Genomic DNA, 23,841 nt, shown 5'->3' with positions numbered 1-23,841 from the left:
GTTATCTTACTACATTATCTTCAGCAGTACTTGAATTCAGGGCTAGTCATTAAAGGCAGGGTTGGTCATTTTCAACATCTAGCATGATTTTAAAAATAGTATTCCCTCAAAAGTCACGTCCCTCACTTACATGCACTTCAATTTCAACCAAAATCTTAAACAGTGGATCTGGAGGAAATGACAAACCCTGCCTTTAAGCTTTTTTTCTAACTCTGGCTAGTGGTTTTCCAAAGTTACTATCCCCTTCCCAAACCCCCCACCAGCATCTTATCAATACCTTGGAGAAAAGTTGTGAAGTTATACTTAGTCATGTTAGAGAAGCAGCATTTTTGTTTTTGCATGGTAAAAAAAAAACATGAAAATATCCGGACCAGTGCTTCCTGTAATGTGCAAAGATATGAGGACAAAATTTGGCCTTTCAGGGCGTAGCGCAAACTTCAGATTCTCCCACAGGATTTAAAAAAAGATACCTCAGAGTGATAATGAGAAGGACGGCTGTCTCTGTGCATTAAGCTCAGGGTCGCTGTGTCATCTGGGGATTTAATGATGCAGCCCTCTGGATGGATTGCATTTAAATACATGTTTTTTTCACATTGCACAATTGATGCACACCAGCTGTCATTAAAGATTGAGTGACGACAGCTGGAGGAAAAGTTGTATCTATCTCTATAAGTCCTCCTACAATCACACACATTTTCAGATACATCTGCATGATCATATGAATAAATGTACATAATCAACATTCTTCACATTACTTGTATTCTCTACATCTGCTTTATTTTGGCATCGTTTGGGTTTTATATGGACTTTGTTGTTGTGTATTCTATGGGGGGGTTCTTAAAATGTAAATGTATTTGCCTTGTGTAAAACTGTTTGGCTTCTGTAAATTTGTTTCATAAATTCAAAATGTATTTTCCAAAATGTGAATTTGCCTCAAGCTTTGTAAATGTTTTTCGCACTTTGTAATTTTGTTTGGCACTTCCCATCCACCGTACATTTGTTAAGGACTGGTAAAAAACAAAACGTGAAAGTTAACCGAACACAGACTGAGTAAAATTAGATATAGGCTGATATTGTTATTTGGGAAGTAGGCCTACAACTTCTTTTTATTTTATTTTAAAAAAGGTGACTCAGTTGGTAGAAATGTGGGAGAGGTGCATCCCTTCAGTTTAATCATTTACCCACAGCTCACTGCTGCGAGCAGCTGGACGATTTAAATCCCTACTTTTCAAATACTTTCGTCAGGGTGTTTCACTTCTTGCAAAATAATTCAGGCATAACGTTAAAAAAAAAAAAAAAACGCGTTGTTTTACTCCCAGTGTTCCCAACAGCTCCACTTCCTGAAACACCTGTTTGTCAGGTAGGATCGTCTGCAGCCGCCCCGGAGACTCTGAGTCATGAAAACATAGACTATGGACGGAACTGTACCAAGGCTTTGACAGAACTTGAACCCCCCTTTTTTTTTTTAGTTGTTTGGTTTGAGTGAACCCGCTTTCACATCTTAAAAATGCGTCGACTGTGCCAAAGGAATCCGGCTCTGGATGTCGTGTTGCTGCTGTGTTCCGTCTCCTTTTTGGGTGAGTAAAACAGGCCCAGAGCTGCTCTTTAAACAGAGAGGAGCCTCGTCTGCGGCTGCTGTTGTAGTCTGCTGGTCGTTTTTATCTGTAAATGTCGAAATGTGACGCATCAAATACATTTTCCTGTCGCGTGAACTTACGTGTAATTAAACTCTCCGTATGTAAAAGTGCCAGGTGACAGGTCTAGCCTCCTGAAACACAGAAACAGCTCTGTAAACATGAGCTGTGGTATAAGGCTGCCACTTGTTATTTTCAGACTGAAACTGTCTCCCTGCTTGAGGAACAGCGAAACCAGTTCATATTTCAGCTGCAGTAAACAGGACAAAGAACAGACAGAGCCATGAGAATACACACAAGGTAAAGAAGTTAAAGGTAACTCAGCCTCAGGTGCATTTCCATTCAAAATGCTCCTCAATCATGATTTAACTAAGTTGGAAATCAAATGGGTAAAAAGTGCATAGGCGACAAAGAGGCCTTTAATAGTGACAGGCTTTGAGGGATTGTGACTCCTATAAGTGCAGTGTGTTTGCCAAGTGTTTTCCTCTGAACTGTGGCCATGATGTTTGCTTTTCTCTTAAAGCTTTTGACCTGTTATTGAGGGAATGGGAATGAGACACCCATACTGGAATGCCTGCTGTGCTTTTATCTGGTTAGGTTCGGCACACAGGCAGCATGGAAACGTTGGAGCACATTAGTATCATTATGGTTTTCCTTACACTATTTTAAGTTAGAGCACAGTGTCCAAATATAGGCGAGTCGACATCTCACTGAGAGATCCGTGCAGATATGAAATAGTCTTCAGTCTGACTTTTATCCAGACGTCTTGTAGATAATAAAGTGAAAACACGACCAATGATGAGCTGCCAATTTGGACCCTGCCACTAATTTCCACATTGACACTATCATGTCTTGAAGTGCATGAAAGGTTCAGCTTTCAGGGCTCCTCTGAGTGATTTCTGCTTTTATGTACAGATAGCTTTGTTCATGTTGTCGACTTGCTCGCCCCGAGGTCTTTGCAGATGAATCGGCCTGATCGCAGGATAGCTCCGTAACTCCTTTTGTTGCAAGATAAACTTTGTTCTTATCGTGTTTTTTTGGGGGGGATTTTGTTTCAGATTATTTACCCACTGGGTGTTTTTTTTCTCCCCCTTAGTTTCATCCATTGTAAAAAGAAAACAAGTAATTGGATGAAATGGAGGGCTGTGACACACACATGGAGTAAGAGGAGGAAAGGTGGAGCGACATGTTTCTACACTTCTGGCTTGCACATTAACACAACTATGTTATTTAAACGCCATCCATTTCTAACGATGTTCAAAGTAATGTTTGTCTACATGAGAAGCCTCGTGATTGTAACTTCTAATTTAAAAAAAGCACGGCGTGTTGAGCTGCCTGAGACTCACACACCACTTCACCCTGCAAGCTGCATGTGGAGCTGCACATAAGTGAACTATGGTGGATTTATTTTTAGGCTTTTTGTGCCTTTATTTGAGAGGACAGTGGCAGTGTCCACTTAGGACAGTGGATAGAGTTGGAAATCAGGGAGACAGAGAGTAGGGAATGACATGCAGGAAAGGAGCAACAGGTCGGATTTGAACCTGGGCCGCCCGCTTGGAAGACTACAGCTTCCCTACATGGGGCACGCCCACTAACCACTGTGCCACCTCTCCCCGATTTCTGACTTTCCACTGTCCTATCTCTAAAATGAAGGCAAATTAAAAGTCCCTCAAAAAGAAACATTTAAAATAGAAAAATGTAAACCGTCAGCGGCTCATCCTCGCCGTTAACGGTTTCGTTTATGAGGCCTCAGCGTTAAAGACGGTCTGGACGAGGTGAAGATTACAGCAGGAATTGCACTCATTTAAAGTCTGTCATTGAGCGTCTGCCTCGAGCAACATGCTGATGTGTCTGTGATGGATACAGCGCTGCCTGTCGTCTGAACATCTTTATGAGACTTGTGGTTTTTGTTTTACATCGAACAACACAAAAGTTGCAACTTTCAGGTAGCTTCAAGACCTCCGATGTGACTACTGGACATGCGCACTTCACAGTTGAGTTGGTAAATTGATCCATCGTTCTTTATCTACTAGTGTCACTAGTACAACTTTCTGTTATCACATAGCTAGGATAACTAACAATACCCATTGATGAAATCATCTCATTGTCAGTTTGTTAGTAAACCTTGGACTGATTGGTTATCATCTTAAAACAGTTAAGCCATTAAAGTCACTTTTTCTGGTCTTTTTTCTGTAGAGAAAGTTTCTATTTGGATAAGAAACGAGGAGATTTGCATCTAGACCTTCTTTTCTGTGTCTGACGAGCAACATGAGAGCCTACAGTGGAGTATAAGCAAAGAGAGGACATCTACTCATGGAGATATCTGACTATAGAAGAAGATAAAAACGATTTTGATGATTGGTGTTCTTACCTAAAAAATGACAGACTTTGATATCCTACATACCGTTTCAATGTTTGTTTCAATTTTCAATATTCTCCTAAACTACAGGTGTGTTTAAGAGTGTATATTTCAACAATTGAAAATGGTATTGATAAAAACTTTTCTTACCTTTAATAAATAACTACCTACATCCAGTCCAGATTCGGTGACATGCTGATCTTGATTTCCAGAGAAACATGTGATCAGGCAGGAGCTGTCCCTTTCAGAGAAGCCCTCATTTTCACTCTTTTCTGTTTTTGACAAAAAACTGAAAAGGTGCAACAAACAACAGATGCAAAAAACAACCAAAAAACAAAACCCAGAGTTTTGCAGTAAAACATTTTTATACAACCATCCAACTAGACATATTGAAGCTATGAAAAAATATGGTCTTGCTTTGTTCTTCCTCAGGTAAGGGTATCTCAACTTTTCGGGGCCAAAGTTCCTTTACTAATAGAGATGAATTAAAAGCTAAACCGAGGTTTTATTATATCATGTGTTGGGGGAAGTGTATTTTGACCCAATGTGTTTCATCTCTTTTACCCTCCACATACTGTTTTCCAGCATTCAGCCAAAGGCCCATTCAAGCTGTGCTCAGGCTGCACACAGACCTCAAAGAGAAACCAGAACAACTATAAAATCACTTACTGTGCTTCCAGATTCAGCGTTAAAATACAGATATGTGTTTATAGAGTGTTGGTTATTCGATTGTCCTGGAACTGCTGTCGGGGGACATATTATCCCCCTTTCCATCTTTTCAAACAGTCCCCTGTGGTCTAAATGAAACATCTGTGCTGTGCTTTGGTCAAAATATAACATGAATCAAGCACCAGAGGAGGTTTGTGACCCTGTATAAACCAGCTCTCTCAGAACGCTCCGTTTTGGTGTGTGTGTCTCTTTAAATGCAATGAACCCCCCCTGAGTCTTCCCGGTAGACATCACTCCTCTGTAGCGAGAATAAAAATGGTGGACCTGCACAAAAGTTTTGCTCTAGGCTGGGGGTGGAGTCCATGAGTGGAGATACCAGGGGAGGGGAGGGGATTTTTTTTTTACCAGAATCCCACTGTGACATCACAAGGGGAGCTAATTTGAAACGGAGCAATTTTCTCTGTGTTGTAAGACTCACGCAGACCACAAACAAAGGACTGGATGGGTTTATTTTAAATTTTGTGGCTCAGTAGACACTCAGGTTACCCAAATATATGTTCAAAAACACTGTACAAGTGGATTTTTCATAATATGTCCCCTTTAAAAAAGCTGTCAGTGTTCAGTTTGTGTTCTTGGCTACAGTCAGACTCTCTCCCAGGGATCTGATGGGCCTCCCTTGGCAGTCTGAATAAAGGGCTAACAATGAGCTAGCATCTACAGACACATAGCTTTACATGTAGTGGAAAGACCCCCCTCTCCCCCCCGCCCCGATAGACAGATGTGGAGCAGACCTGTCAAATACAACAAGACAGGCTGGTGAGAAACTTCTATCAGTATGCTTCTCACTCCAGTGTATACCTGAAGGAATCTGCTGTGCTGGCACTTTAGTGTAAACACAAGGTGGCTGCTTTTATTGATGCTTCAGGTTGTTTTTCTGCTTACAGTATGTGTTTAAAATGTCATTCATAACCAGCACCTCCTTTTTCTCTGCCTCGCCTACAGCACACTTTCTTTTCCCCATTCTTCTTCTAAACGTTTAAACCCCCTCATATTATATTCTTCTTTTTCCATTTGTTCACCACTGTCCTCTGTGTCTTCTGTCCATTTCTCCTGCAGCTCCTTCCTCGGTCTCCTCCATCTCAGTGATGACCCCCCCAGAGCTCCATGCATCCAGAGGGGAGACCGTCACATTGTCCTGCACTTTCACTTCAACCAGTAGGCCGACCAGTAAGATGACCGTGGACTGGTCTTACAGGCCCCAGAGTGGAGGGCCGCCACAAACAGTGAGTAGACGTTTATAAGAAAGGTTGAAATGTCTCATAAGCTGCTTTCACACTTTCACAAAACGCCGGATGTTTTCTGGGTGAGCCAAACAGCCAACTTTATCACTCTGACTTGAGATGATGCAAGAACGCAGCCGGAGAATACACCTCGAGTGAGTGGGAGGGGGTGGGGACGTTTATTCCCTGTGATTAGTGCACGGCCACAGACTGCATGCACTCAACTGTTGTGATCTCTGCGCACATAATTATTGTTTTTGTCAATTTTGTGATTCTGTTGAAGAACACATGACTGACTGTGATAGTCTCCCGCTGTGAGGTACAGTCACAAGATAGAAGGCACACCATAACGCTGGGATGAATTTGATTGGACCTTTAGCTTCAACAAAGCTTTTAAATTAGTCACAAAAATTGGTAAATGGGTCATAAGACATTTGAAACATTTTACAGGAAAAGTAAATACAGCGTAGAGACAGGACGGACGTGCAGCACTTTTCTTCTCAGGTAAGGTGGACACGGGGCCTCAGTCAGGCTGCCGTTTAGAAGTATGTGACCTCCATTGCTTATTTGAATATGTGGTTGGCTTATTTGCATTGTAGCTTACCTCATAAATATCTACATGTGCACCTGCAGCATGAAGGTTAGCCTCATTAATAACACCAGATAGTTTTATTTACCAGCCTCTCTCTTCGGGAATTTCCCAGTTTTTTTTTACCCACTCACATTTCAGCACAGCTCTTGTGTCTTTCCGTGACCTCCCCAGGAAACCCCAGCTGGTCAGTTACCATAATAACCCTTTCCTATGTTGTGGATTAGGTGGTCTTGTTCAAAATGCATTCAGATGTCTCTTTCGACCCATAACTGCACTCAGTCCTCTAACCCTGCACGCTCCGGGTCCAGTTTCAGTGACCAATCCACTAAAAGTCCACCGCATAATTTAAGCAGTTCCATTTGTACCATTTGTTTGAAGATAGCCCTCCAGTGCGGTTCTATGTAATTGCATTTGGACATGGGGAATCCATAGTGTGGTAGCTGCAACCCTATATGGCATCATTTCCTATAGGAGCACTCAGAGTTAAGTGGAGGCTAATGTTTTGTGGCTCCGCTGATATGGAGTGCTGTTGGTTTAGTCATTAACATCTTAAGTTGTCTACTTTTTAAAGTATGTAGTGGGAGGAGGTGGAGAGGAGAACTTCCTGGGAGGGTGTTGCAGAGTGTTACACGTGTGGTTCAGTCAGCATAAAGCGTGTTATTACCTCACAAAGCTTAGCAGGTATTTGTGAAAGGTGTGTCAACATGCTACCTGAAGCTAAGCCACACCAGTGCATGCACATATTTTAAACCCAGCCTAACTTTTTTGTTCTCTTTATAACGGATAAATAAAGTGTGGCACTTTTCCTGATTTGGTCTACAGATGGAACTAAGTCTTGAATTTCTAATTTTTTTAATTCTAAGCCTTCGTTTACTTTCCATCCACTTTCATTAGCGTTTTGGCTGCTTTGTTGGTCTGTGTGTCCCCGGCCGTATATCACGGCGAGAAAGACCATGAATAAGCATGTGAAAAGCTCCATCAGAAAATATCATTTTGCTGCCAAAGCTTTAGTGTCAGTCTGAATTGCTGCAGTGCTTCAGTGGCTTGCATAATTACCCCCGCTCCTGATGAGAATTAATTTTGCAGATTGGAGACGAGAAGCTGGATGTTCAATCAAATATCGGTGGGAGCTGATGGTAATTGGAGGATTTGGCAATTGAATTTAGCTGAATAATGCTAAAAATAAATCTTTTTATGATGATCTGGGCACTGTTTTTTTTTTTTTTTTACGTTTGTCGAGTCACTGGAAGCTTTTGTCCAAATGATCGAATAGATTTATGGAGTATGTGGCCACATTTCAAAGCAATCCTTCTCTGTTGTGTCGCAGCTTTTTTTCCCCACAAGTTTAAAGGGTTCATTTGCTGTAAGGTTTGTTTCCAGACCCAGGAGACTCTTCTGTGGTCACTGACTTCAAGCGGCTGTCCAGTCCTCAAATTGGATGAATACCAGTGCAGAGAGAGATAACCCTGTTTATCTCTGCCATGCCTACAATCAGTGTCATAAACATCCAGCTGATAGACACACTGTGGTTCAACCATAAAAATGAATCATTGTCTGTGTTTGTGCACCTGATTCTGGGCCGTAGATTTACCCACGTTGACGTTTTGTAGTGTGTAAACCTAGAAAGTAACTATACTCTCTTGACTCAAGGCAGACATGTTTAGTATTTCTGGCCACCTTTTAGGGAAGTGAGGGAACATTTTGACCCGTACAAAGTGATGAATTAATTAAATTAAGATCATACTTTAGCTTTCTTATATTTGTTATAATTTATATGAATGCCAAAATTAAAATGATTTATTAACTGCATATGACCGCACAGGACTCGGACAACTTAAAAAAAGGGTGAAAAATTACGATAGCCCTTTATGCTGCAGTGGCTCAGTGGTAGTCAGTCGCCTCTCGTTTGGAAGGTCAGGGTTTGATCCCCAGCTCCTGCAGCCACATGTAGAAGTGTAAAAAGTCATAAAGTCATATCACAAGCTCTGTATATTGTTACTTGAGCCCTGTACAGGTTGCGGTCCCGCAACAGGGCCTTAACAAAGTCTCGCCATTGTACCCACACATTGCATTTTTAATGGATAATTATTGGTTTACCAATAATTCTGTGAATTGAAATTGCACTATGGAAGCACTAGAGACATGATGTGTGAGAACACAGCAGGAACATCTCTATTCTGTACACTGTAAATATTAACGGATGAAGCCTGAGTGACGTCAACCATCTGTTCCTGCAGGGGGCTCCGGAGGCTCATCGGCAGCAGCCGCCATGATGGAAATCCTGTCTCACCCTAACTTTCAGTCAACCTAACTACAGACCTTGAGCTGAGGCAGGTTCCTGCAGCCAGCCTCAAGTGCACACTCCACAAACTGCAGGATTTTGCACTTCTGCATTGGCTTCATTTTTCAAGACTGTTGCTGCTTGTTCTGTCCTGACGTCTCCAATGCTACAGTCATCCTCCATTACGCCTCTGTTTCTACCTCTGGAGGCAGATCAGGGGCATAATGATGATAATGTCACACCGCCATTCCTTATCCGTGCGTTACTCATTGCACGCGAGGAGTAACAGAGGTGTTTATCTGATAATCTGTAGACACCAATAGATAGTCATAGTGAAATGCCCTGAATAATACTGGTTTACCTTGTGCTACCAATGGTTCTGAATTTGGACAAACATCCTAGAGCCTTCATCACAAGGTTCTGAAGAAGCTGTCCTCTTTTTCACTTCAGGAGCTGTTGTCATGTCATCAGCGTGTTTGGTCCTTCAGGTCTTATATGAACGCTGCATCAAAAGCCTTATATCAAAAACATCCATGATGTTTTTAACAGAAATCAATATCTCTCTTCTGCACTGCTCTGAGGCTGCAGATAAAGGCCAAGCAGCTCTGATCTTATCTAACGACTCATCTGAAAGCCTCTTGATGTCTTAATGTTCCTTATCCGACTCGAGCAGCTCTGAACATGATGTCGATTGGAAGAGTCATGAAAGAGCTCGCTGGTAACTTTGCCTTTTTCTTATTTTGTTTTTCTTATTTCAAGTGCGAGTTTTTTGTCAGATCTAGATACAAGTTGGATCCTTTTAAATCTAGAAAATATGCTTGTTCTCTTTGTTCTCTAGCTCTATTCAGACTGACGTTTCAAGCCACGATATTTGACATGTCGCCTTCAATCTGAATGTCTGAATCAGGAGTAATGGGCGGACGAAGAGATCCCACCTCTTTGGAGGTAGTAACAGAGGAGAGGCAGTTTCAGGTGTGTGACTTCACAGACTGGGACTCCAACATCACGCCATTGCAGAATCAATATGAATGTACAAAGACGTGACGAAGGCGGAGCTTAGTTACGGCGCTTTTGCAGTCTGAAAAGGGCTTCTGTCACATTTCTTTCATTAATTCAAAGCTCCTGTAAAGAGTTTTTAACTGGTTATGAAACAGACTGGGTTAATAGTGATGTCTTCATATGACCTCTAAAGGCAAACATGACCGTCAAGAAGAAGCATGATCGTTTCTGTATTGTCATTTTTTTTACTCTTGTAACTGCTGCTGCCGGTTTAGTTTCTAAAGGTTTGATTACCTTCATTTACATTTTCCACAACACTAAGATTTCTGATGACTGACATGTTTGACTCTTAAAAGGATGATATATTCTGTCAGAAAGAAACTACTTATGATGTAGAGGACAAGATCGGCAAAGAGATTTAAATGTACAACTTTGTCCACAGGGGGCGCCAAAATCAACACAAACAGAAGCTTTAAGATGAGTCGAAAGTCAAAACCAAAGAAGGGGTACAATACATTGTACAAATGGTCGTACACCTATCGGTCTATTTGTTTTTTTGTAATGTAATCCTCCGATATGCCTCCATTTCACCGATTTCCAAGTCACAGATGATGACTAACCAGAGTGTCATGAAATGTATTTAAAACAAAAACTCTACACTCATAGTTTACACTGCTACGTAAAACATAAACTTAAAATTTCTCCTCCTACACACACAACAAACTTGTCCTCTGGATGTCATGTTTTTGGAGAGTGGGAGGAAGGAAGCTGTTATTGAACAAACTTCTGTTGTAAGTCTTAAACTAAACGATTTAAAAAAAAGAGTTATTCAGACACCTGAAGTTCACATTTTCTCATCGAGCTGGAATGTGGATTTCTTTTCCTGGTGCTCGATGAGATCTATCTTCAGATAGTCTGAACAGAGAGCCCTCTTACTTTGCCTCTGACAATATTGCCAAAAGAACTCGTCCCACTACCATCTGTCCCACCACCTGTTGTTTCAGACTCTTCTCCTCACAAAATGATCTGCTAGATTTAGAAGTGACTTGTCTTTTTATTCGCCGTTTGAATAGGAAATCTGCCATTCAGTTACGGTTTCACGCGTTGCTTTTCCTGGTTATGCCGGGTTCAGACTGTAACATTTTGGGTTACCCAAAAAGAAAGTTGAGGGATTGCAACAAAGTTCAAGACCTTGTGGAGATGTAGCAACAGAAGTCTTGTTTGTACGACTTGTTTTCCAGAAGTTATCATGACGGCACCAAGAAGGACAAAATGTGGAAGGGATTTGCAACTCTGACGATGCTAATGATGCTAATTGTGCTGTTTTGACTCGCCTCGCAGCCTAAGCTTCACTGGGTTCCTCAACCCACAGTGTACACGCATGTTGTACCCAACATCATGAGATCCTTCCTGCACAGTGTGGCTTCCAATAAACTTACAAGATTTCAAAAATCACGCATTCTGTCGGAGGCTTCAGACCCTTAACGTGCTCCTTTTTACGTTTCCGTTTGATATTCTGAATGGATAACATCTTTCTCTTTCCTTGTCTCCCTCCAGTTTTTCCACTTCTCCTCAAGCTCGTTCCCTCCACTCGAGGGTCAGTTTATGGGTCGTATCAAATGGCAGGGAAGCCCGGCACGTGGGGAAGCCTCCATCTCTCTGATCAACGCCACATTGAAAGACAACGGGACGTACACATGCTCAGTCAGGAACCCTCCGGACGTCCACGGCTCGCCGAATTCACACACTGTCCTCAGTGTCACACCAAAGGGTAAGAGTGTGGCCTATTTGTTTACATCATGTCTGAATTTCTTTATCTAATCACGTGTGACTCTATTAAATACCTTCCATTGAAGAAGCAAGTAAAACGTATTTAAAGGAGATCTATTATCATCACTTTCACCATTAATGATGTCAGTCTAGGACACCTTTTGAGTAGCGTTGGGAGATGTGTCGCTCAAAATCCTCCTTATTTATCTTAAGCTGGCGTCAGTCAAATCCCTAATTTCAGTCTCTGCCTGAAACAGTTAATTTATTTATTTTGTCTTCAAAGCAAATCATTATTCAACAAATATAAGACAAATGATGACAGAGATTCTTAAGCTGCTTCATCAATAGTTTTTGACATTTAAGGATACCGTCTTTATCTGATTACGGAGCTGGTGGCTGGCTCTGACCCGGTCTCCAGCTCTCCAGATGATGTCACAGTTTGGCTCTGTAGCCACCATCAAAGACAAAAAAAGACACTTTACCAGGCAGCAGCCACTTTCCCCATTTAAGCATCTTTACTGTAGATGGGAAAATGTGAGTCAGAAGCTGCTCATTGATTTCTGAGCACTAACATTCATCTTCTAGAAAAGTCCTGCCAGCTTGACGTCAGATTTAACCTTGTGTTTCTGTTCTAAGAGGAGTATGTACGGTTAAATACAAGTTTCACACATTCTGAGTACAGATGGACATTGGCTGGTTTTTCTTTCATAGACATTTGATGATTTTCATTCTTGTTTTAATCATTTTATTTGAAAATGTTCTTAGCAGTGCATCAAACATACATGACATAAAACACCCACAAAGCTGTAAACACCTCTGTTTTCTAATTAATTTTTGGCAAATTATGTAAAAATTGTTAAAAAACATGTTATTTCACTGCAATAGAGGACTACTTTTATTCAACTTTAATTTTCCTGTATTTTATTATATTTTTATGAGAAATACTGGTTACACCAATTGACGCAAATCAGTTACACCAACTGACCATACTGCTTCTACAGTCAAAGGCCATTGTTTCTTGAAGAAATTGTTGTCAGCTTCCTCCATTTAATGTTTGCTCCACCTTCCAAAGTGCACAGAATACCAGTACGCTGATGACAGTAATGTAGCACATTTGTCTTAAACACAGAATAGTATAAAACTGAAGAGAATAGATCAGCCTTTTGGATGGGTCTCATAGATCGGCAAATTCTTACTGATACCTGATCTAGCTGTCTTAGTCAGGATCGGTGCATCCTTAATTAATTCATATCTTAAGTAAATTACAACATCTGACCAAAATCTTCAGGGGGAATTAATTTCTTCAGTATTTGGAATAAACTCAAGGTACTTGTGCCCTAATCTAAGGATAACATACCCACAGGCAACACTTTACATCTCTCCTTCTTTACATCATGGCCATCACAGCACTGCCACCTTCTATAGTACCAGACTTTGGCAAGCAAGCTCCAGGTAGTGACATGCTGATACTACCTACCCTACCACATGGCCCCTAATAGCCGACACATCTAAAATGCAAAGGTGCCAATATTACAGCATACATGCATATATTAGATTATACATGTTTAAAGGTGCACTATGCAGATTTGGTGGTGAAATTTGAAAGTTGGAGAAGTGAAACAATTCTTTGATATATTTTCTGAACTGAACACACAAACTTTATTCAAAGTATAAAATGGGTCCCTGGAACACTGTTTGGCGATATAAAGTTACCAGGAGAGTTACGCTTTCACTGTTGCGGGCCCCCCACCTTAACTTCTCCAGTAGCATTTTATCTTCAAACAGTGTTACAGAGACCAAATTTTCATCTGAGGACAGTTTGTGTTTAGAGTTATGATGGACATATACCACATAATCTGTAAATTTCTCCAACTTTCACATTTCTCTACCAAAACTACATAGTGCACCTCTATAAATGTAAGTAAATGGAACACAAATATGCAATTTGAAGCTAAACATTTACAAAATGCCAGGGCATTTTGTCCTAGACCCTTGATAATAAGGCTGTGGATGAATCACCACTTTAATCAACATAAAAAAAATACTGATATTTGGCCTCTAACAGAAAGGCTTGTCATAAAAGTCAAATAGTGTAACCGGTTACACCATTTGACATTTCCACTTCAAATCAAATTTGACAGGCGTTATCATTGAGACCTATGTAAGCACATTTCCTGGTGTGAACATTTCAAATCTAATTTTCAAAGTGAATACACATTTTTATAATTATCATAAATTGTTAATGTTTTTCTGAGGTCATACCATTTGACATATCTGACCACGCCCCTTAAAATGTCAAATTATCTCATGTTTTAAAGAGAGTTGCTAAACTTGGCCTGCAGCAGTTAGGACCATCAGGGGTTCGTCTTTGTGATATAATTTCTTGTCACATGATATGATGAATATATTAACAAAATGGCTCCTTCAATGGTGGTTACACCATGTTGACAATTTGGTACTTGACTGGGTGACACGATTTCCCTAAAATAATTAGAACAATGATGTTCCATTACTTTTGTTTAATATTGAACAGTTCTATTGTAAGATTATGCCAGGCTAGTTCATAGGGTGTTATATGAAAATTTAACCTTTTTAAAGGAAGTTTAATTCTTTGGTACAAAGTTTCAACGGTTACACCACTTAGACATTTTTGCCTAAATACCCCAATTATTCTCTAAAAATGTATAATAAATATAAATTTTAGACTAGGTCCTCAAAACAAAGGATGAAAGCATGTCATTTGTGCATTTATTTTTAAATTTTAAGCCTTTAAAAGTTAACTAAACCTTATGGACACAAAAAAATGAGCGTCACGTCATTGACCCATGTATGAATGTAGCGGTCTTTGACGTACCATCCGTTGTTTCCTCGGCAACGATAAACATGTCGTGTCTGTCATGGCGGCTGCTTCGACAAGACACATCCTGTTACAACTATAAAATGAAGGATTTCTCTGTCTTTGAAAACTGTTGGAAATATTTGAGGTAATGTAAGTACTTAAGAAAAAAAATATAACATAGGTTTAGACTGTTTTTGAATTAATTTAGATATTTTAATGTAAACGTTCTATAAAAATTCGACAAATTGTACGTTTGACATGACTGCTCTTCTGAGCCTGTGGTCAATGACGGTATGCGCTGTGACCCGTCTTCCCCCCAGCAGCGCTCCCCAAACAAACTCACAGACTTCACCACCTGCGGAGGGCGCACATAAAAAAACAAATAAAATGCAACCGATGATGCACATAAATTAAACTTAAATCCGGCTCCTACTCTGCTGGTCAACAATAATATTTGCTTAAAGGTCCCATATTACGCTTTTTCTGGTTTTATACGCTCTTTAGTGTGTTTTTCATGTGTACTGTGCATGTTTAGGCACATCTACTGCGGAAACGCTGCTTCTCCTACGTCCTCCTGTTACCTGTAGCATTAGCTGCATGTAACGCTCGGTTCTAGCCCCCCTCGATAAAAATTTGTCAGTGTGACGTCTTGTCAGTGTGAGATCACTGATCTAAGCCCATTGGCTCGTTGTGGCAAGCCCAGCAGCTCATGTTGCAGGTCCATTAACTTCTGTAGCACGGCCACGATATGTCGTAGCCTGCGATAGCACAGTAGTCCTAAGGTGCTAATGTTTATGCTCCCCTCAGACGGAGCCAAAGTGGCTGCATTCCCAATATGGTAAAAGGGGCGGGACATTTCTGAGAACCGTGCTGAGCAACTGACCAATTACAGCAGAGCTAACAGGCCGACCAATCAGTTCAGACTTGTCACACGTGGGGACTCTGAACGTGGGCACTTCAGAGCCTTAGAGAGAGTCAGAAGCGAGCCGATATATGGAGCGGCAGTTCATGAAAACAGACACTTTTTTCAAACTTTAGCTATTGTGAACATACTTTAGTAGGTACATAGATTAAATATATGAACCCCATAAAGGGCATAATATGGGCTCTTTAAAGGAAAAGCTCCTTCTTCTCCAAAAAGATCCTGACTGCTCCGCCTCACGGTGACGGTTCTTCCGGCAAACACGATGTTTCTCATACCCTCTCTTAAGCATAATGAAAGCCAACGAACCAATCAAGGCCCATGTAACAGACTTATGTCATTTTTTCTCGTTCTTCCAATCGATTTATTTGATTTCTTAGGTAAAATTCTCAGGTGCACAAGGAAAATCCAGGTTTTATTTCAGATTAGATTTTGTATAATTATACATATTGTAAAAACTTTGCATGAAACTGATATTATCTTGAAGACACGGCAAAAAAAAAGTATTTTTTTTCATATTAATAGCTGGGATGCCATTATGTGAACAGCTTTAAAGCGTATTACAGCGTGCACTACCTCAGTTTTTTTACGAGCGCCATGACATCATCTGAGTGTGCGGTCATAAACCGCCTGGTAATATGTGTCTAATGACCTCACATCCTCCTTTCTCACAGCGCCCAGCATTCGCTTCTCCGATGTTGCTGTCCTGCTGGCTTTCATCCTCCTCCCCTCGGCCGTCATCACCCTCATTCTGATTGGGCGGATGCTCTGCCCCAAGAAACAGCGTAACCAATCAAAGGGCTACAGATCGCCCATAGAGGTCACGGAGGGGTGAGTAGATTTATTCAACCAATCACTGCTGTGGGTCTCCTGGGGGTAATGATAGTCATCGCAGGCTCTGATGGTTATGAATAAACTTCTTCATTTTTAATCTGAGGGAGGCTGAATACAAATTTAGAATTAAAGGTTTGGTTTTCTTGTTGTAAAAATGTTATCTTTTCAGTACGGAGCCCAGCACATAAACAAGTACTGAGCAGATCTACAGGCTGGTTTATAGTGTTGCAGCGTGGCTCCCTGTGGTGTGAGTCACATTGGAGCTGGTATTTGTGCTTGTGACTGATGTAGAACAAGCCAGCGGCCCTTTGGTATACATGTTTAACGGCTTTCATAAAGTACATGGACGGAAATATCAAATGAGCTCCAGCTCCAGTTCAGGCACATTGATTTAGTCTTTTAATTATTCACAACAGTCCGTTCATCATAGTTTGTTTAGAGCACACTGTGGCTGCATTATTTATGCATTTCTTCTTGTTTATTTCAGACATTCTTCCACTCTTTTAATTACGCAGCAAAACGTGCTCAAAATCTCTTTGCTCACTTTAAACTTTTTGATCTTTATCTGCGATTTTCCAAAACAACAATGGCTTTACTCTATTGAATGCAAATGGAAGTCAGGTCTTTTTTAAACAGAACATATTTTACAGATTTGTGTAAATATTAGAGCCCTACTGATTAATAGGCTGGCCGATATTAGCATATCATGTGACTATCGGTATCGGCTAATTTTATCACCCATATGTGCCTATATAACAAGGTTTATTCAATTTAAGTTTATATTATTTATTCATTATTTTGCATATAGTTTATTTGTATAGTCAGTGTTGTTATACTGGCCAATAAGGGCTTTTAAAAGAAAAAAAAATCATAATTGCATTCATGTATGTATGTATGGCTTTTTATACCAATGTCGAAAAAAAAAAGGATTTAGAAAATTTCAAAAAATCACAGAATTGAAAAAGACCAAGTACTTTCCTGTTGTATCTTTCATCACTAGAAGTACACTGATTTACACAAGTCTTATCCTGAAAAAAAACCAATAACATAAATACCTGTTGAAAATAATGTAATCATACAAACATCCATCAAAACACAGACATTTTAAAACGTCCAAAAATATGTTTATTGAAAATGGATTTCATACAAACAAACATAAAGACGAGCTAACATCCATCCATCAACCCATACGGCTGTAAAATGATAAACGTACATTCATTGAACATTTTTTACATACACACACCTGATCTGTTCATTTCTTTTCAGAAACCTTTTAAATCATTCAAATTTAGTTTTTTACTTCATGAGCCTCCGTTCTGAGTCTATTCAGGTTAACAGTGAGTTTCATTATTGTCAAGACTAACTCTCTAAACTGCCCGCTCTGTTTCCACCAGGGAGGAGTACGGCATCCACCCACCAGCGGGCAAAGCAAAGAAGACCAGCTGTTGTGACCTATATCTCATGGTACAGTACAGAACATTATTACACCAGACTATCCAATCCATGAATAACTAAATGAGACATGTCTGCTGGATCTGTTTCACATTTAATTGTACACGCACGCTTGAGGGTTTATAAAATATTGATTTGTCCAAGGAAGTTGATTTGTGTCTGGATCTATTTGAGTATGTCTGTGTCTGTGTCTGTGTCTGTGTCTGTGTGTGTATGTGTATGTACGCGTGCATGTGTGTCTGTGTCTGTATCTGTGTGGAGCGTCTTCTGACTGTCAGGTTTTTCTGGTCTGTCCAGGACTCAGAGGATGAAAACGGTTACAGCGACCTCACAAAGAGGCCCCCTGTGGATGAAGGCTACGCTGAGTCTCAGTGCTAGAGGAACCCTGCTGGTTGGATGATGCAACTGCAGCATCAAGACCTACATGGTGCTCTAAATATGGGAGGCATTGAATGTTTATGAATACTGAATTCACAACCAATTCCCATAGTCAACCAACCACTTTGGAATAATGTGCATGTGTCTGAAATATGCATCTCACACTTTGTATTTATACTTCAAAATATGTCAATAAATTGATTTACTTTTTGTGTTCAAGCTCATAAAATGTCCCAAGTCTTCCTAATAGTCAGTCCACTGTTTTCTCATCGCAGTGCGCTGTGAAGAAGTCGAGGTCACTGCACCCGACACTGCAGACCGTTATGAGAAATGATCTGTTTATTCTGTGTGTATAGGAAAAGCACACGGTTATATTTAGTTTCACCCTGAATATGCAAACACACAGAGGAGCACTACCTGTATATATTTATGTCTGGATGATTTATTTGCGTCACTGTCTTATTGTGAAGGAGATAGATTTGTTTGTGTCTAATTTATTGCGTGTGTCACATGAGCGGCTGTATGACTTTTTGGTTGATGTCTTTGTTTGAATATTTCTCTAATATTTGAACAAAAAATTGTTAATGATTTTGGACATTAACTGTGACAACTAAGAACTATTTATGCAAGATATTTTATATATTTTCTACATGTTTCAGTGTCTGTACATTACTGTATTATGTCATTATTTCAACATCAGTAAGTAAGTGTGTCACATTATTACCTTGCATATTACCTTGCATATTTTGGGGACATTTGCGTTTTGATACAGTCGTTAATGGATGTGTTTCTTTTTTGTAAATTGAAATAAAAGTTTTGGTTTTGGCTGCAGGGTTTTGTTATGTTCATGTGGCTTTGTGGGGGGATGATCATGACTTTTTAAAGAGATGCTTCCAGATATTTGTTCATTTAACGGAGACAAATTGTTGGTAAAGCTGATTGTACACAGCCACAGTTTCCTATCCTCTGCCATCTCTGTGTTTGCGCTCTTCATGAATATTGTTGGCTTTTCCTTTTTTTTTTTTTAAACTCTGAGGGCACGCTGGAGGAGTCTGGGAGCTTCATTCACAGTTTGAGGCAGCATCTGTGTCGTCTCCGCAGTCGTGGGACTGGAGAGTCGTCAAAGGACTTAATAAAAAATAAACAGACAATGAAAGGCGGCAAACGACAAGTCCTCATTCTGTCTCGTTTCTCTTCTGTTTCTCATTCAGCTCATTCATGTCGTCCACTTTTAATAATTCACACACTGCTACCGTGAAACAATTATCATTCCTGCTTCATCTGAACTGCCATGGCAACAGCTTACTCATGTCAGACAGTAGAGGAAAAAGAAATTGATTGTTGAAAAGAAAACATGCAGCTGGACTCTTGTGGAAAATTGTTACCAATGACGGGGTCAGAATATTTAGTCCCAATCATATATCATTAAGGGTGAACCAGTATGAATTAATATATACAGATTAACAATTCCAGTATAGACTTTTCTTTGGCTAAAGTCTGCATTAAACCTTAATTATTGTTGAGAAAACTATGTCATTTCTACTAGTGTGTAGCAAAGAGGAGAGGAAGAGCCATCCTCCCTTTGTTGAAGTTCTGTATTTTGCATCACTTAAATGATTTTGGTTGTTGAGTTATATGAAAAAAAAAAAAAAAAAGCACACACATATCTAAGAGGGTGCTGGATCCAAAAAAGGTAAACAGAAGAGAGGAAGATGGGCACAGCAAGGAGCTCCAGATTAAAATATTTATTATTCAATCCTTTAAACAGGAGCTCCTTGGTGTGTGGATCTTCTCTGTTTCTTTTTATCTGTTGTGTGACGTTTGTACAAATCTTTTAAGTGACAAAACTCCCAACTTGCATCCCACCAGCTTGAAAATTCACTTCCAGTAATAAGTGCAACGAGTGATGTCGTAGTAATTTGTCTTTCTGCTGACTCCTGACTCGTGTCTTCATGGAGGTAACATCTGTGTGATGTCCTGGTGCAGCTTTGTCATGCGGTGCCGAGTGGACACCTGGACCACTTACTTTTGGTTGAAGCCCTTTCATTTCCTGCAGCTAATCACTTCAGGTCATACTGAGGACAGAGAGAACAGAAGACTGTAAGCTGGACACGAGGTTTTAAAAGTTTGTGGGACTAAACAGAGGTTTTTGTGTGACAACATTATGAATAAATTTATTTATTTATTTTTCTTAAATCGAAAAAAAAGACAAACATACCTATGTCTAAAAAAAAAAAAAAAAACGCCATACACACCCATGTCGAAAAAAAGACATACATACCTATGTTGAAAAAATAACATACATACCTATGTTAAAAAAAAGACATGCATACCCATATTGAAAAAAACAACATACATACAGTACCTATGTTGAAAAAATGAAAAAAAAATGCCATACATACCTATGTTGAAAAAAACAACATACATACTCATGTCGAAAAATGAAAAAAACAACATACATACTTATGTTGAAAAAATGAGAAAAACAACATACATACCTATGTTGAAAAAATGAAAAAAAAAAAAAAAACAACATACATACCTATGTTGAAAAAATTAAAAAAACAACATACATACCTATGTTGAAAAATGAAAAAAAACAACATACATACTTATGTTGAAAAATGAAAAAAAACAACATACATACTTATGTTGAAAAAATGAAAAAAAAACAACATGTCGAAAAAGCAACATACATACATACCTATGTTGAAAAAATGAAAAAAAAAAAACAACATACATACCTATGTTGAAAAAATGAAAAAAAAAAAACAACATACATACCTATGTTGAAAAAATGAAAAAAAAAAACAACATACATACCTATGTTGAAAAAATGAAAAAAACAACATACATACCTATGTTGAAAAATGAAAAAAAAACAACATACATACCTATGTTGAAAAAATGAAAAAAAAACAACATGTCGAAAAAGCAACATACATACATACCCATGTTGAAAAAAAAAAGACATACATACCTACAGTATGTCGACAAAAAAACAAACATACCCATGTCGAAAAAAATACATATATACCTATGTCGAACAAACAACATGTCTAAAAAAATGAAAAAAAAACAACATACATATCTGTGAATGAATGTGTGTATGTATGAATGCTGCACCCTTTAAATGATAAAGTATTAATAAAATGTTCTGAGATGAATATCACATTTGAATACAGAGCAGTTTAACTGTTGATTTGAAATAAATACATTTCTAATTAGAAATAAAGGACATCTGGAAATGTAATATTCATGTTCCTGTGGTGATGACAGTGCTATAACACAATTGATCTACCTCCTTGACTTGCAACCCAATACATGCAGCAGTCATTAATGGTCAGCCTTGGATTGAATCTTATTGAAGGCTGTTGTGAACAATGTCGACAAGGACGGAAGTGAGTATATGGTGGTAATGAGGGGAAAAATGTCAATATCTGAAACAATTAAGAAAACAAAATGGACTGATTTTACTATAAAGGCGGTGTCCATAGCAGCAGGCCGTCCACAACAACAATCATGCCATGAGACCTCAGGAGCTCCCAGGAAAATATGTGGTTAGTGAGTAAGATTTACAGATAGCGACATGCAGTAATATGATGTAAATTCACAGAGAGAGAGAGAGAGAGAGAGAGAGAGAGAGAGAGAGAGAGAGAGGAGCTCACGGTGCCAGTTCCCCCGGTAACACAAGCCTATAGCAGGATGATTAGGAGCTGGTCTACACCTGTGCTAACCCTAACTATGAGCTTTATCAAAAAGGAAAGTTTTAAATCTATTCTTAACAGTACAGAGTGAATAAGTTCTCCTGTATCCTGGTACAACCTTATCTCTGAAAAATGCAAGAAAAAACTCACTGGAATCACCAACCAAGCAGCTAAATTCACCTGCACCACCCAGATCACTGTCAAAACTTTACATGCATGCAGCAGAAAGGAAAGCAGTCTGCATCACTAAGGACTCTTCACATCCCCTTCACCACTTGTGTCAGCTGCTCCCCTCACCTCAGGCAGCCATTTCAGAATTGGCTAAAAAATAAAACTTATAAGTACTCCTTTATTCCCATTGCATATGCATTTTAAACAAGACTAGATAAACACGTTTAGCATGCTTTGCACATGTGCTTTTTACCTCTTTATGGAACTGTTGGTGTATTTGCTGGTTAAGCTCACATGCAGATTTCTGTTAACAAACATGAGTTATAGCTAAATCCAAATTATATGACTGCAAAGGATTCCAGGGTAAAATTAAAATTAAAAACCATTTTTTTTTCACAACACAGACTGTTTTTCTAAATACGTCCACTGACCTCTGCAAAAATAGTTGACAATTTGAACCAACACTCCTCAGATACAAAAACCCTTGCTTGCAGATTCTGCACACACACAAAAAAGGAGTGTATTTAAAGGTGCCATATGCAAGATTTGCATGTACAAATTGGGTTGTCATGTTTAAGTTTCAAACTCCTTCAAGAAAAATTGAAAGCAAAATGAGCTCTGTGCACTTCAGGGTTTTGACAGAATAATAAACAAACTGCAGTATGCCTCAAAGTGTTTTTCATTTTGACCAACTGGGAGGATACCAAGTTGCTTGTGGTGCAATACCTGATATGTGATTAGTGGGATACCTAACAGTGCTGACTTACATCGAGAAACAAATAGCCAGGCTATAGCAGAAGATACAAATCCTTTAAAGGTTGAATTGATCGTGAAGTGATGACACATCGTCCGAATTTGAGGCTTTGTTTCAAATTAAGCAGTAGAGTAAAATCCCAAAGAAACGACTTTGCAATCACAGATAGCAGCAGCAACATACAGCAAAGTGTTGAACACACCTTGTGGCAGCTTCTCGATACTGTCAGGACAGTGTGACAGTATTGATCTCTGTGGGCGCAGCAGCAGCACATTCAGCTGCTTAGTGGAACAATCAAATAACCGGACACACACATTAGCATACTAAGATGGGAAGATCAGTAGCAGCTGAGTTAGCCTGGGTCATTTAACAGTCAGCTGCTGGCCAACCTGCTGCTATTGAAGATGGATTGTTCTCAAAGAGCCACTCACACACTCTCTTTCTGTTTCTTTACCTACCTCTTCCCTGGCTTCAGTTTAATTTGGCTCTGGGGAATTTAAGTGTTCAGACTTTTATTTTTCACTTAGACAACCCCCGATCATTTGTTCTAGGAGTGAGTGAGCTGCTGTGTTTCATTCCTCTCTTAAAGGACTTGTAGCAGGGCTCCGAGTGGGGGATTTGATCGATATGCTATGATGATGTCGGCCTTCAAAACAATGTGCAGGATAGGCCCTTTGTTGAAAATGGAGCATCTGCAAAGGATCAAAATATCCAAGTAAACAGGACAGCTTTGTGTACACTTTGTGATTAAATACACTTTACTTACAGTTTACTTTACCTGGGACTTAAACTTATCATGATAAAAAATTTACAACCTCACAATTTTAACTTATATTTGTACTTTTATGTTGTTCTTTTTTAAACATTTGTTTTTAATGTTTGCACCCTTACAAAGATGAAGACCAACTCCATGAATTGACTTTAAAGACGTCTTGTCCAACAGAGGGTTTCATGCATGACGAAGTAGGAAGGTTGCTGTTTTGATACTCTTCGGTATAGTGTGTGTACATTAATAGAACTCCATTATTTAATGATTTTTACAGCATCCAAACATCACAAAGCTTTTGTCTAAATTGCAAAAATACATTGGTAACATCTTGCTACTTGTCAATGTATTTTTGCGATTTAGACAGCGTGCAGGTTTTTTTTTTTGTATATTTTGATAAATGAAGAGAAGGTATCGGCCAATATTTGGTGCCT

The 23,841-nt window shown here is 39.4% G+C and overlaps 1 protein-coding gene across 1 annotated transcript; it reads left to right on the top strand.

The window, feature by feature from the left end:
* Positions 1–1,175: 1,175 nt before the first annotated feature.
* On the top strand, positions 1,176–18,840 carry mpzl3 (myelin protein zero-like 3). Its single transcript, XM_020644384.3, has 6 exons — positions 1,176–1,577; positions 5,779–5,945; positions 11,372–11,585; positions 16,020–16,176; positions 17,574–17,643; positions 17,929–18,840. The coding sequence occupies exons 1-6, from the start codon at positions 1,508–1,510 to the stop codon at positions 18,007–18,009; spliced, it is 759 nt and encodes a 252-aa protein (XP_020500040.2). The 5' UTR covers positions 1,176–1,507; the 3' UTR covers positions 18,010–18,840.
* The last annotated feature ends 5,001 nt before the right edge of the window (positions 18,841–23,841 follow it).

Source organism: Labrus bergylta, chromosome 11, assembly GCF_963930695.1.
Source record: "Labrus bergylta chromosome 11, fLabBer1.1, whole genome shotgun sequence".
Classification (NCBI taxonomy): Eukaryota; Metazoa; Chordata; class Actinopteri; order Labriformes; family Labridae; genus Labrus; species Labrus bergylta.
The sequence above is the reverse complement of the archived record's forward strand: the minus strand, read 5'-3'. Positions and strand labels throughout refer to the sequence as shown.